The 13,673-nt window shown below is 37.5% G+C and overlaps 1 protein-coding gene across 1 annotated transcript in view; it reads left to right on the top strand.

Moving 5' to 3' along the window:
* Positions 1-13,673, top strand: part of LOC114334669 (arrestin domain-containing protein 3-like) — a 121,129-nt gene that overhangs the window by 10,759 nt on the left and 96,697 nt on the right. The window contains exons 2-3 of the mRNA XM_050645327.1: positions 6,226-6,332; positions 9,526-9,678. Coding sequence (XP_050501284.1) covers positions 6,230-6,332; positions 9,526-9,678 — 256 coding nt within the window. The 5' untranslated portion in view covers positions 6,226-6,229. The remainder of the gene's footprint in view (positions 1-6,225; positions 6,333-9,525; positions 9,679-13,673) is intronic.

Genomic DNA, 13,673 nt, shown 5'->3' with positions numbered 1-13,673 from the left:
TGAAGACGGTGACATACGGCACGGCCGCAGCACCATTTTTAGCATTAAGAACAATACAACAGTTACAAGAGGATGAAGGAGGGAATTTCCCTACAGCAGCGAAAATAATAAAAGAAAATATGTATGTAGACGATATATTAGGAGGAGCGGAGACGTTAAAAGAGGCAGAAGCAGCCCAAAAGGAACTAATACAAATTTTTAAGAAAGGTGGATTTACACATAGAAAATGGTTGAGCAACGAAGAAAAAATAATGGAAAACGTACCGGAAGAAATGAGGAATGTAGACTCAAAAGCATTCAAGCAAGAAGAAATACGAAAGACGTTAGGAATACATTGGTCACCCAAAGAAGATACAATCAGATTCAAGATAGAAATAACGACGACAAAGAAAATAACGAAAAGACACATACTGTCAGAAGTAGCAAAACTATATGACCCATTAGGATGGATAGCACCAGTAGTAATTCAGGCGAAAATGTTCATACAAGAACTTTGGGAGCAAAAGACCAGTTGGGACAAAGAATTAACTAGCGCGCAACAAAGCCTGTGGAAAGCATATCAGGCACAATTAATAAATCTTGAGAGAATAACATTATCCAGGTGGAACAATTTAAATAAAACAAACAGAGTAGAACTACATGGATTCGCAGATGCGTCTCTGAAAGGATATGGAGCGGTTATTTATTCTAGGGTATTAGACCCGGAAATTAAAACAAATCTATTGATAGCAAAATCTAAAGTCGCACCATTGAAAGGGAAAACGACATTACCAAGATTGGAATTGTGTGCCGCGGTACTATTAGCAAATTTAATGAAGAAAACCCTACAAGCATTGAACAGGGAGAACATGGCAATATATGCATGGTCGGACTCAACAATAACCCTGGCTTGGATAAAGGGATCATCAAAAAGATGGAAAATGTTCGTCACCAACAGAGTAGAGGAGATAAAAGGAGTTATAGCGCCAGAAAATTGGCATAAAGTGGATACGAAAGAAAACCCAGCGGACATCCTCTCACGTGGAAGTACCGCTTCAGAGTTATTAGAAGCAGAGTTATGGTGGAAAGGACCAACTTGGCTAACGAGTAAAAAAGCACTGAGGTTACCGGCAGAGGATATACCTGAAACAAATGAGGAGGAAGTCAAAACGAAAGTAACGACGCACATGGTAACGATAAAGGAAGACATATGCGAGAGATTCTCGAATTTAGAAAAAATGAGAAGAGTGGTATCATATTGTATGAGATTTGCAAACAACTGCAGAAAGAAGGACAAAACTCAAGGACAACTTACAGTCCGAGAATTAGAGGAAACATTGTTAAAAGTGATAAAACTCACACAAATTAACAACTTCAAGCTAGAAATAAATAAACTGGAAAAGAAACAGCAACTAGACAGGAAGAACAAATTAGCATCATTGGTACCGTTCCTGGATAAACAAGGGATTCTAAGAGTCACCGGAAGGCTAAGGCACACGAAGCTACAGTACGCGGAAAAACATCCTATAATTTTACCTAAGGACAGCGCATTAACAAAGTTAATTATATCGGACAGTCATACAAAAAATCTACATAGCGGACTACAACAGACATTACAATACATAAAGAGGAAATATTGGATAATAAACGGAAGAAGAACCGTGAAAAGTCAGTTAACTAAATGTATAAAGTGTAGGAGGTATAAAGGACAAGTAGCACAACAGTTAATGGGAGACCTGCCGGAGGACAGAGTGAACCCGAGTCATCCATTCACGAATACAGGGATAGATTACGCCGGGCCGATAAAAATAAGTACTACGAAAGGCAGAGGACAAAGGAGTTATAAAGGATACATTGCAGTATTTGTGTGTCTGTCAACAAAGGCAGTACATCTTGAGGTAGTAAGTGATATGTCTACAGATGCATTTATTGCGGCGTTCAAAAGATTTACGGCACGCAGAGGACAGTGCGTCAACATTTACAGTGATAACGGAACCACATTCGTAGGAACGGCAAACTTACTAAAAAAAGAAAATCAAAACCTAGAGGACGAGATAAAACAAGGATTAATTGCACTAGGCACCCAGTGGCACGTCATACCTGCATATGCGCCACACTTCGGAGGATTGTGGGAAAGCGCCGTGCGAATAATGAAATATCATCTGAAAAGAATCATAGGGGAAACAGTACTGACATATGAAGAACTGAGTACGGTGCTAACACAAATAGAAGCCTGTATGAATTCGAGACCATTATGTGAATCATCAGAAGACCCAGAAGGAAAAATAGCAATCACACCAGCTCACTTCCTTATAGGGAAAGAAATTGTATCACCGAATCGGGAAGAAGAGCTCACGACGTACTTGAAGATGCCAGCAAGGTGGCGAATATTGGAAAAAATAAAAAGGGATTTTTGGAAGATTTGGAGGCAAGAGTACCTGCAACAGTTACAACAAAAGAATAAATGGCATAAAACACACCCAAACATAAAAAAAGAAGAAATAGTCATAATTAAGGAAGAGGATACACCTCCAGGTAGATGGCCACTAGCAAGGGTAATAGAAACACACCCTGGAGCGGAGGGATTAACCAGAGTAGTGTCAGTGAGAAAGGCAAACGGGAAAATAACAAAAAGACCTATACATAAGCTGATAAAATTAGAAGAAGAGAAACAGGAAAAACCAAAGAATTCATCAGGATCAAGATGGAAGAAAATATTAATCGCAATAATGTTTTTAACACTATTGAAACCCATGAATGCAGAACTATATAAAATATATAATCCGGAACCAGGGTTATTTACTGAAGACCTTGGAGAGGTTTACATAGATCGAGGAACATTCCGAATAAAAGTGCTAATCGAAAAAGGAAGAGTTCAAAAGGAGCATCAACTGATCGGAAGTATGATACAAGGCATACGGGATCTGTGCCAAGAGACAAAAATCGTAAATTGTAAGGAGATAATAGGGAAGTTAGAGGAAGGACAAAGGAAGGCGGAGTCAATAAGTGAAGCGTTGACAGTAGAAATAAAAGGAAGAGAAAAAAGAGGAATATTAGGCACAATATTAACCTCCATATTTGGAGTGAACGACGAAGCCTATAGTGACATTGAGACACTAGACAAAAACCAGAGAGAATTAATAAAGGGGTCACAGCATCAGGCAAAGATAATGTTAGAGACAATAACGTCAATAAACCACACGGAGATGAGGATAAATGAACAGATGAACAAGTTTAACAAGGCACTATTCACAGGCCTACAAGAAATATCAAAAGGACTCAATGAAGTAGAAGACAAAGCATTAAGACTAGAAACCGAATATAGCACGTTACGAATACAAACCATAGCATTACAAGTTACGGAGTTCATAAACGAATATATTCAATTTTACGAGGGAATATTAAACCTGCACTACAACCACGGCCATTTCGTTGATATAATAAAGCCGGGTCAAATAACCAAGTTAATATAAAGAGCGGGGAAGATACTACCACAAGGAGTGGAAATACGACAACCCATTATAGAAACAGAGGTCAGCCATGACGACAAGTATATAAAGGTCATCGGCTACTTCATAGTGACAGGGAGAAATAATTACAGCATGCTCAAGATCACCGCGATACCACTTAAGGTCGAGGGGTCAGTGTTGCATTCGTTTGTCGCCCCAAGAAATCTACTGATTGTAGATTATAACACTCTCCACTACTTCGAATTGACCGCAGAAGATAAAGCAAGATGCTTACAGCTGGCACGGGCACAGATAGCGTGCTCTCCAACGGCCGTAATGAACATGGATACCAAACCAAACTGTATACTGGAAGAAATTTATGAGCGATCTAAGAATAGCACATGTCCAGTGGTTACCCGGGCAATACATCAAGCTCAGTGGAGTAAGATGGGTACACCCAACCTTTGGTTAATAATCACACCGATTCCGATACACCTGTCCATTATCTGTGATGGAAATCGGAACGAAAGAGTTCTGGAGCGAGTCTCATTTCTGAAACTCTCGCCCCGATGCATCGCCCAAACGAAAAACATTACATTACTCCCCACTAGCAGCGGGGTGGAGACAGCGATAACCAGCTACCTGAAGACTCCGATCACTCCTGTAGCGCAGTTGCTGACGATGCCAAGACATCTGTTAAATACGATTCAACCCACACACATTAACACACAAGGCGATGAATTCCGTACTATACTATTGGACGAAGAAAGTCTGGAGCAAGAAGTAGCGCATACGCCCTGGCGAAAGATACATGAGTCACATTGGACTTATTTAACGGCCACCGGGGTCATTACTTCGATTGTGGTGATTGGTCTGCTCATATTGTGGAGATACTGTCCTGGTATACGAAAATGTCGCTCAGGCAAAGCACTTAGGCAGACACCCGACCACGAGGTAACTTCTTTAGCTCGTAACCGGAAAGACGCCTCCCCGTCGACTTCCAAAGCCGACATCCCCCTCAACACTTTTTCATCTAGTAGTCCCAATTTTGATCTAAATATAGAGTCGGACGGTGAAAGCTAAGTTAACAGTTGGAAAAATATTGATTATTCTTAAACTACTTATTAATAAATTATGTATGTTGTCATATTGGAGATATGGTTGTTATATTTTATATTTATGTTATACTTGTAAACCTCGAACACTGATACTTGGGACAGCTTCCGGCGGGCAGTATGTCCAATAATAAATATTCAGAATTCATATTCGATATTGAACAGAATTATTTTATCACCCAGTAGACCGCACGAATTTATTTATTTTATATTCACGCACGTAGATTAATTAGTTTAGATACAAATTGGTCAATTATCAACAATATAATTTGGAAATGTCACGAAACTGCTGACAAAAGTAGAATTATTTACCTTAATTAGATATACAAATCACGGGGGACTAGCGTCACCTATGACCCAATTTAAGCTTCTATAAAACTAGGCTCTTGGGCCTAGAAAGAGAGTTCTCATTCAGTCTTCAGCTAATCGCGTATCAATTATCAGTTACAGTGTTCGGCGGTTCTCCCGGGATTGAAATATATCCTTGTGTTCGTCTATATCAATAAACGTATTTATCGCTACTCACGTCTTTTACATCCTACGTATTTACACACAACTGCATATGTCTGAACGAAATATGCCAATAGAGTATTTTCTTCGATTCTTAAATTCTTGCCTTCGCACCATTTTTTAAAACTTTGGTAGGTATTTTGATAACGGATTTTGGATTTTTCGGGAATAATTGCGGAACACCCTTCTTCCCACGCCCGTTCAATTTCTTCAAATTCACTTTCGCTCATATTTTAATTTATAATAATCAAAATTGTACTTAAAATTATTGACAACTAAATAAAAACTCAATTCTCCATTGTTGTTATGCACCCTAGTTACTACCTAACAACCAAAGTATCTATCTTGATAAAATGAATGAAACTAGTCAATATGACGAAAATGTTTAATTTTATAATTTATAATGGTATCAATCGTGCAAAAAACGTTATAAGCATGTCGAACGTTAAGGGTAACCGATCTCAGACAATAATTGGAGTCGTCGCTCCGCTCCTCCTCCAAACAATTGTCTTCGATCGGTATAAAACCCTTACCGTTCTCCATACTTAATATACTATTGTCATTGTAATAAAAATGTTTTTTTTTGTGGTCTTTCCGGGCCCCATTAAAATACGGACCCGAGGCAGGTGCATCACGGGCCTAGTGGTAAAATAGGCCCTGATCACTGGTTCTATTATCTGACCCTCCAGCTCTAATTTACATCTTTGTATTACTAAATTGGGTGTTTATACTATGCAAGTAACTAAATTTAGTTACTTGATTTAGTTATTTGCTTAAGCTACTTAACACGTGAAAGTGGACCTTAAGATACATAGATACTTATCTTGCAAACATCCTAAAGCCATTGCTAGTCATTTGCATTTTAGCAAGAAACAGCTGAATTGTTTTTTTTTACAAGTAAGAAAACTGGCCGCTTTTTACATTGCTCTACTCAATTTCAATTATCTTCTTTATTTTATGAAAGAAAAATATGATACTTGCAAATAGTTATATGATTGTTATAATTATTATTGTAACGAACCCTTTCTATTATAATTACAATTTTTTTCAAGGTCAGTGAATATACCCATTTAACACAATTTAACACCTGCAATAACCATTAATACTAAACATCTAAGATATGTTTTCAACTTTTTGTGCTAATATTAACGTAATTTTCTTATTCTTTTCAGGAAAATGAGCTGTAGGGTTATACTTAGTAATCCAGGAACCTACAAACCAGGTGATATTGTATATGGAAGGGTAGTATGTGATTTTACATCTACTGAAAGCTTTAGAGGTGAGTAGGCCTTACTTGCAAAATATTTATTAAAAGTTCCACTTTAATGTGTCTTTTCAAATTTCACATATACAGGGTGTTTCATTAAGAATTGTCCATATAGTAACTGGAGAAATCTTAGCACAAAATACGAAGATTTAACCTAAAACACTTAAATAAAATATTCCTCCTTACCGAGATACAGACAATATAGTCTAAGAGCTAGTGAACCCTCCGACTAACGGTCGTCCTGTAAGGCTAGTTATTTGTCTAGTGATAATTCATAGCACACCAAGGCTAAAAACCATGACCTGGCAGGCATCAGCCGGGATATATTCTTCCTTTTCCCCCTTTTTCCCCTCACAATATACGCCACTGTCTTAATAATCCTTTCAGCATGTTTTTTTATTCTTCGTTACTTTTTACGTAAATATCGTCTTTTTGTCTCAATGCGATAGAGTAAGTAGTTTTCAAGTTATTTGCGTTTAAAGATAATGGATTCAATAAAATTATGTATTTAAACAACATTCAATGAGATTACTCATGGGTAATACATAATCTTATTGAATCCATTACCTTTAAATGCAAATAACTTAAAAACTACTTACTCTATTATATATCGCATTGAGGCAAAAGGATGATATTTACATTTAGTCCCGGCGCAAATTGATCCTAAGCGAACACAACCTGGCACCTGCGAGTTGCGTAGAGAGTTCTGCGCATCCTAATATCAGTCAATATGGTGCCAGGTCTAGCCATGCGAACGTTTGTCATCGGCGTACAGTTTTCTGGTGTCGTGGGACGCGTGACTCAATTCTCAGTTGCGGTTTTGTTTTCGAGATGGACGTAGAAAAGCTAATAGAACTCGTTCGGAATTACTATTATTATAAACAACACTGATTGTGATTGGATTGTCGTTGCAAAAACTGCTTACCTATTACATATATTTATATCTTGTCTACATATTTTATTTTTAAGCACGAACAAGCCCGGTATGATGACACATTTTATTTGAGGGTTATGCGATATTCACAGATATGCTTAACGGTTTTTAATAATGGATCATTTTTAATGATAATGTTGTGTAGATTTAAGAAATGAATGATATTTACAAAATTTTTATACCTATAGAAAAGGGATTACGCCATCATTTGTGACATAGTATTTCTAGGCCTGGGTCCCGCGTACCAACAAAAAGTTGATTAATAGCAAGCTGAAAATGTGTTAATAGCTTAACGGTGTCTCGTCAGACAAACTTTGATGTACGGGAATACTGAAACAGGGGAAGTTTTAATTGTGGAACAGGTTAAAAATTTGGAACGTCAGACTACAAAAACGTTCCATATATTTTGTCGGACAGAACTTCCAATTGATTTGTTACCATTTCATTAAACTCTCATGGAAAAATTAGACTGGTGTTTATCACTAACTGGGCATTTTAATGAGTGAAACAGGAAGAACATGTCAAATAACAGGAATCATGTTGGTTAGTAATAGCAGTCTGATTTTTGCATGAGAGTTTAATGAAAGGGTAACAAATCGATTGGTTGTTCTGTCCGACAAAATACATGGGACGTTTTCGTAATGTGACGTTCCAAATTTTTAAACTGTTCCACTATTAAACCTTCCCCTGTTCCAGTGTTACTGTACATCAAAGTTTGTCCGAATAGACACCGTTAAGCTACTAACAAATTTTCAGTTTGCCGGATCAAGGTCTATAAAGTATGTTACGCTTTTAAAATAAAAGATGTCCTTCATTTTGTGTAGGTTCATTTAATAAAAATAAAAGTTAAGTTTCTGTAATACTTAAGAGGCGGCATTTCGAAGACTTGCATCATATTAAAAAGATGTACCGCACGGCTCTGTAGTTAGTGTGGCTTTAGCCAATAAATCAAAGTTATGCGTTTACAAGAGCATATTATTTGAAAAATAAGGAGTACTATAATGTGTCATAATTATAATCTCCTTTATACAGATCAAAAAATTGTTTAGTATGTATTTCTAAATCCACACAATCATTGGAAAATGATTCATGGTAAAGAATATCTATTAATGACACTGTTATCGACAAAATCGATCAATTTTAAACTTGGCATCATATATTTATTAGACTTTTGTTTATCGTTAAAAATTAAATGATGGTTGTGAATTGTATTTTTTGTGTTATTTAATATTTTAGCAAAAACATAATCAGCAAAAATCTTATTTAAAACATGCGAACCGTTTTTGCAATCACAATCAATGCAGTGTTTAACTTATGCTTGTTATTATAAAGGTATGTAGAAATAGAATACTCAGTGTAAGATATCTTTTTATGCAGCCGCTTATGATCAAATTCGATGTTTTCGAAAATCATACCGCTACGACTACTAGGGACGTGTAAGATATTTTTAAAACGTTACTAGTTACATGTACGAAACTACCGTTTTTTAGTTGCCTACTCAATTCAGTACAAGGATCAGATACATCAGTATTTTGTAATCAGTATTTGTACTCAGTACCACTGAGAACCGGTATCAATAGTAACCGTTACACGTTTGCACTTATTTTGCCCGTCTCTATTCGTTACGGCGACAGCCAACCGCGACGGTCGGGTTAGGGGTTAGCTTGTGATCAATATGCGCCACGCTAGAAAAATAACTGCACAGGTCACCGGTCCCACCAGCGCAGGTTGTGACTCGCTTAGGTTCAATATGCGCCAGGGCTTAAGGTATTATAATGAGGTAAATCCACACTGGATACGTGGAAACCAGACTCAAAGTCCACAAAAACTAAAGTAGGGTATAGTGGACACTCAGTTAATGGGGACGTTTGTTGTAAAAGGAAATTTAACAAGTAATAATTATGCAATAATGTAATAACAAGTAATAATTTAACAAGTTTGGAGAAAATTTTATTGAGATATGGTTTCAACAAGACGTTATTACGTATGATTGTTTTATGCAGTTGTACCTTTGTATGTATGTCTTGTTAGGTGTTTCGATTTTATAAGCTCATTTTGGTGTAAATATTCGGCGTTATTTAGATCAGACATTTCCCGGACGATTAATTGGTAGATTAGGTAGTATTGAATGGTCTCCTCGTTCACCACATTTGAATCCTAAAAATTACTTTTAGTAAATTAAGTAAATTATGAAACTAAACTAAACTAAATTAGCTGAATGTAAAAAAATATATTATCTGATTTATGTCCATATTTAAATATTGGTTTTAGGTATAAGATGTAAATTCCGAGGAAGGGAGCATACTGCTTGGACAGAGAGAGAAAGCTACTATGATAGCTCTTCCAAATCGACAAAATGGAGAACCGTCCATTACTCAGGAGACAATAAGTTTTTATCCGTAAATCTCAACCTTGTAGGCGAAGGTAAGAAGTTTTTTATGGGTTTATTTCGCTTGAAATCAAGGAGGTAGGTGTTACAGTGAAGCCGATGTACTCACGTTGTACTACCAGCTAAAAAGTACCTCTTATAGAGTAACACAAAATGCGGGTCGTATAAGACATGTACTTACTCCGTATCGTTACAACCCTTCGTGGTTTTTAGCCGACTCGACAACATGTCTTCATTCCTCTTTGTCTTAGCAATCTCCATCAAATTTTCCATGACCACAACTTTCAGGGCTCCTGCTATATTATCTGGTCACCTTAGTCGAGGGCGTCTATGTGATCTTCTTCCACTTAAGACTTCTTCCCGTACCCAGCCTTACTGTTCTTTTGGCAGAATGTCTTCTGAGGTGTCCTGCCCATTGGAGTCTTCTGGATTTTATTTCTTTTATTATGTTAGCGTCTGGGTATAGTTGTTCAAGCTCTTTGTTAATTTTTATTCTATATTGCCCTGCTGCTTCATCAAGAACAGGCCCAAAGATCTTTCTTAGGCTTTTTCTTTCCCAAACATGTAGTCTCTCTTTGTCTGGCTTTGTTATCGTCTACGTTTCGCTAACATACGTCACTACGGTTCGTTTTATACAGTTGTATCTTTGTATGTCTTGTTAGTTGTTTCGATTTTATAAGGTGTTGATGGGCATAAACACATCTGTTGCCGGCTTGTATCCTATTGTTTATTTCTTGGGATCCGTTATTATTGTCTTCGGTTATTGTTGTTCCAAGATACTTAAATTTTCTAAAGCGCCCAAAGTTAAAGTCATTGATGGTGATGTTCCGAACTATCCTGTCTCTGCTTTGGATATTGCGGCTCATATACATATATTTCGTCTTATTTTCATTGATTAGGAGCCCCATCTTCTCTGCTTTCTTCTCAAACCTGACGAAAGTCTCCTTCATCCTTAATCTGGTGTTTCTTATTAGCTCGATATCGTCTGCAAATGCCAACATGTATAAGATATGTGCACAATGTGAATATACTTTTCAAATTTTGTTAGAAATGGAACAGAATAGAAGAAAAATATTTAATTCTAATATTTAAATAAAAGAAAATATAATAAAAATGTATACCATTTTTATTCAGTTGCAATGCGAAGCCAAAACTGTCTTAATTTTTACTTAGGTTAGAGAGCGCGGCCAGCACTCTTATCGACGATTTCACCTCTTGTTAGAGGCTCTTCAAAGAATGCATAGGCTGCTATATCTACTCCAGGCAAAAATTTTCGACATTTATTAGTCCCCCCATTGCAACTGACGTGAAGGTAGTAGGTGCGTAGCGGCGTCTGCTAAATGAAAGTCAAGTTTTTCAACCTAATAAAAATATTTATAAAATATTTTTAAAAGATATTTAATTGAAAAACTTTTTTGGACCACTTTCCTGGTGACACCTCCATGGCTTCTAAAAATTGCAAGCCAGATGGATGCTGCATTGAAGACAAGAGGGAATTCTACAAAGTTGCAATTCACAACCCCGTCTACAGCTTGGTAAAGTTCCAACGGAAAATGGACCTAGTTACTCTATAGGAGTAATACTAATATAAAATAAAAATGTATACCATTTTTATTCAGTTGCAATGCGAAGCCAAAACTGTTTTAATTTTTACTTAGGTTAGAGAGCGCGGCCAGCACTCTTATCGACGATTTCACCTCTTGTTAGAGGCTCTTCAGAGAATGCATGGGCTGCTATCTCTACTCCAGGTAAAAATGTTCGACATTTATTAGTCCCCCCATTGTAACTGACGTGAAGGTAGTAGGTGCGTAGCGGCATCTGCTAAATGAAAGTCTAAGATTTCAACCTAATAAAAATATTTATAAAATATTTTTAAAAGATGTTTAATTGAAAAACTTTTTTGGACTATTTTCCTGGTGACACCTCCATGACTCCATGGCTTCTGAAAACTGCAAGTCAGATGGTTGCTGCATTGAAGACAAGAGGTAATTCTCATCATCATAGTCATTAACATCTTAGTAGATGTGTTGTGGTTCATAATTGGGCTTCAGCAGCTCGGACAGTTTGATTGATAATATTTCTCCACTGGTCGCGGTCATCAGTTACATGTATTGCCTCAGTATACTGTTTGTTGAGAAGCTTTTTAGTAATGTCCGCCCATCGCTGTGGAGATCTTCCGCGTTGGCGTTGAGTCTGAGGCCTTCCTTGGACCACCAACCGCTCCATTTTGTGATCACTCTGATGGATATGACCAAAGAACTTTAAAATTCTAGAGTAAACGGTACTGGAGAGACGCTGATCCGGTTTAATTTCATCCAGAACCGAGACATTTGTACGGTGAGCCGTCCATGGAATTCGAAGCAGGCGTCTCCTTGTCCACATTTCAAAGGCGTCTATACGTCGTCTATCTGATTCTTTGACTGTCCATGTCTCGCATGCATAGTAAAATATGGAAAAGACCAGAGTTGAAACGAGTCTCTTTTTGTTTGTCATAGTAATGTGACGATCACGCCAGACCCCGTTTAGTTTACTCATTGCTGCTCTTGCTAGTTGAATGCGTCTTCTAATTTCGGGTTCACAACTGCCTGTGTTGTTAACTAGAGCTCCAAGATATATCATAGATGAGACTACCTCGCATCCCGCAATAGTTTGGGTTTCAGGAAACTGTTGTTGGTGATCAATAACCATGATTTTGGTTTTGTTGTAGTTAACCATGAGTCCAAATTTAGCACTTTCTTCCTCGAGTTTTTTTAATAATTCAATAATTTCTTCTGGAGTAGAGGCTAGAAGTGTAGTGTCGTCTGCGAAACGCAAGTTAGATATCTTAACACCACCTAGGTTTACTCCTCCCTCCCAACCATCCAAGACTCTGCGCATTATGAACTCCGAATAGATGTTAAATAATAAGGGAGATAAAACGCATCCTTGGCATACTCCCTTCTCCAAAGTGCATTTGTCAGACAGGTATCCGTCCATTCGAATATATGCCAGGTTATCTTGGTACAGTTTGCTAATAAGGTGAGTCAAGTGTTTAGGTACACCCATTGTCGTCAATATGTTCCATAGTTTGTCCCATCTAACATTATCAAAGGCCTTTGTATAATCGACGAAACATATAAATATCGGGATCTGATATTCTCTGGCTTTTTCTATGATGTTTCTTACATTAAGGATTTGTTCTCTAGTACCTCTGCCCTTTACAAATCCAGCCTGCTCAGGTGCTATTTGCCAACTTATGAAGTTTTCTAGACGCCGTTGCAGTATGTAGAGGATCACCTTACTGGCGTGTGATATTAGAGTTAATAGCCTGTAGTTGTTACAATTATTTGTTGAACCTTTCTTATGAAGAGGTATGATTATGGTCTTTCTCCAATCCTCAGACCAAACGCCTGTGTGCCATATTTCATTACACAATCGATGTAATATTTTCACTCCACATTCCGGAAGATGCTTCAAGACGTCTGCAGTAATGAGATCATATCCTGCTGCTTTGTTTAACTTAAGTCTTTTTAAAGCGAATTCCACCTCGGAAAAAAGTATGTCAGGTTCAGATTCAAAACTAGTGTGGTGTGTCTCTGTTGAAGGAGAATGGAAAGTGGAGGTCTGGCAGTCAGGTACAAACGGGGTGTCCGCCGGCATCTGGTCCGTATTGGCGTATAAAGACTTACAATACGCCCTCCAAACATCAATAACCTTGTCCAAATCCGTCTGTACATTACCTTCAGGTAATGGAAGGTAATTCTAAAAAGTTGCAATTCACAACCCCGTCTACAGCTTGGTAAAATTCCAACGGAAAATGGACCTAGTTACTCTATAGGAGTAATACTAATATAAAATAAAAATGTACAATACCATTTTTATTAAGTTGCAATGCGAAGCCAAAACTCTCTTAATTTTTACTTAGGTTAGAGAGCGCGGCCAGCACTCTTATCGACGATTTCACCTCTTGTTAGAGGCTCTTCAGAGAATTAGGCTGCTATCTCTACTTCAGGTAAAAATTTTCGACATTTATTAGTCCCCCCATTGCAAC

This window comes from Diabrotica virgifera, chromosome 3, assembly GCF_917563875.1.
Source record: "Diabrotica virgifera virgifera chromosome 3, PGI_DIABVI_V3a".
Taxonomy (NCBI): domain Eukaryota; kingdom Metazoa; phylum Arthropoda; class Insecta; order Coleoptera; family Chrysomelidae; genus Diabrotica; species Diabrotica virgifera.
This window is presented reverse-complemented; position numbering and strand designations above follow the sequence as displayed.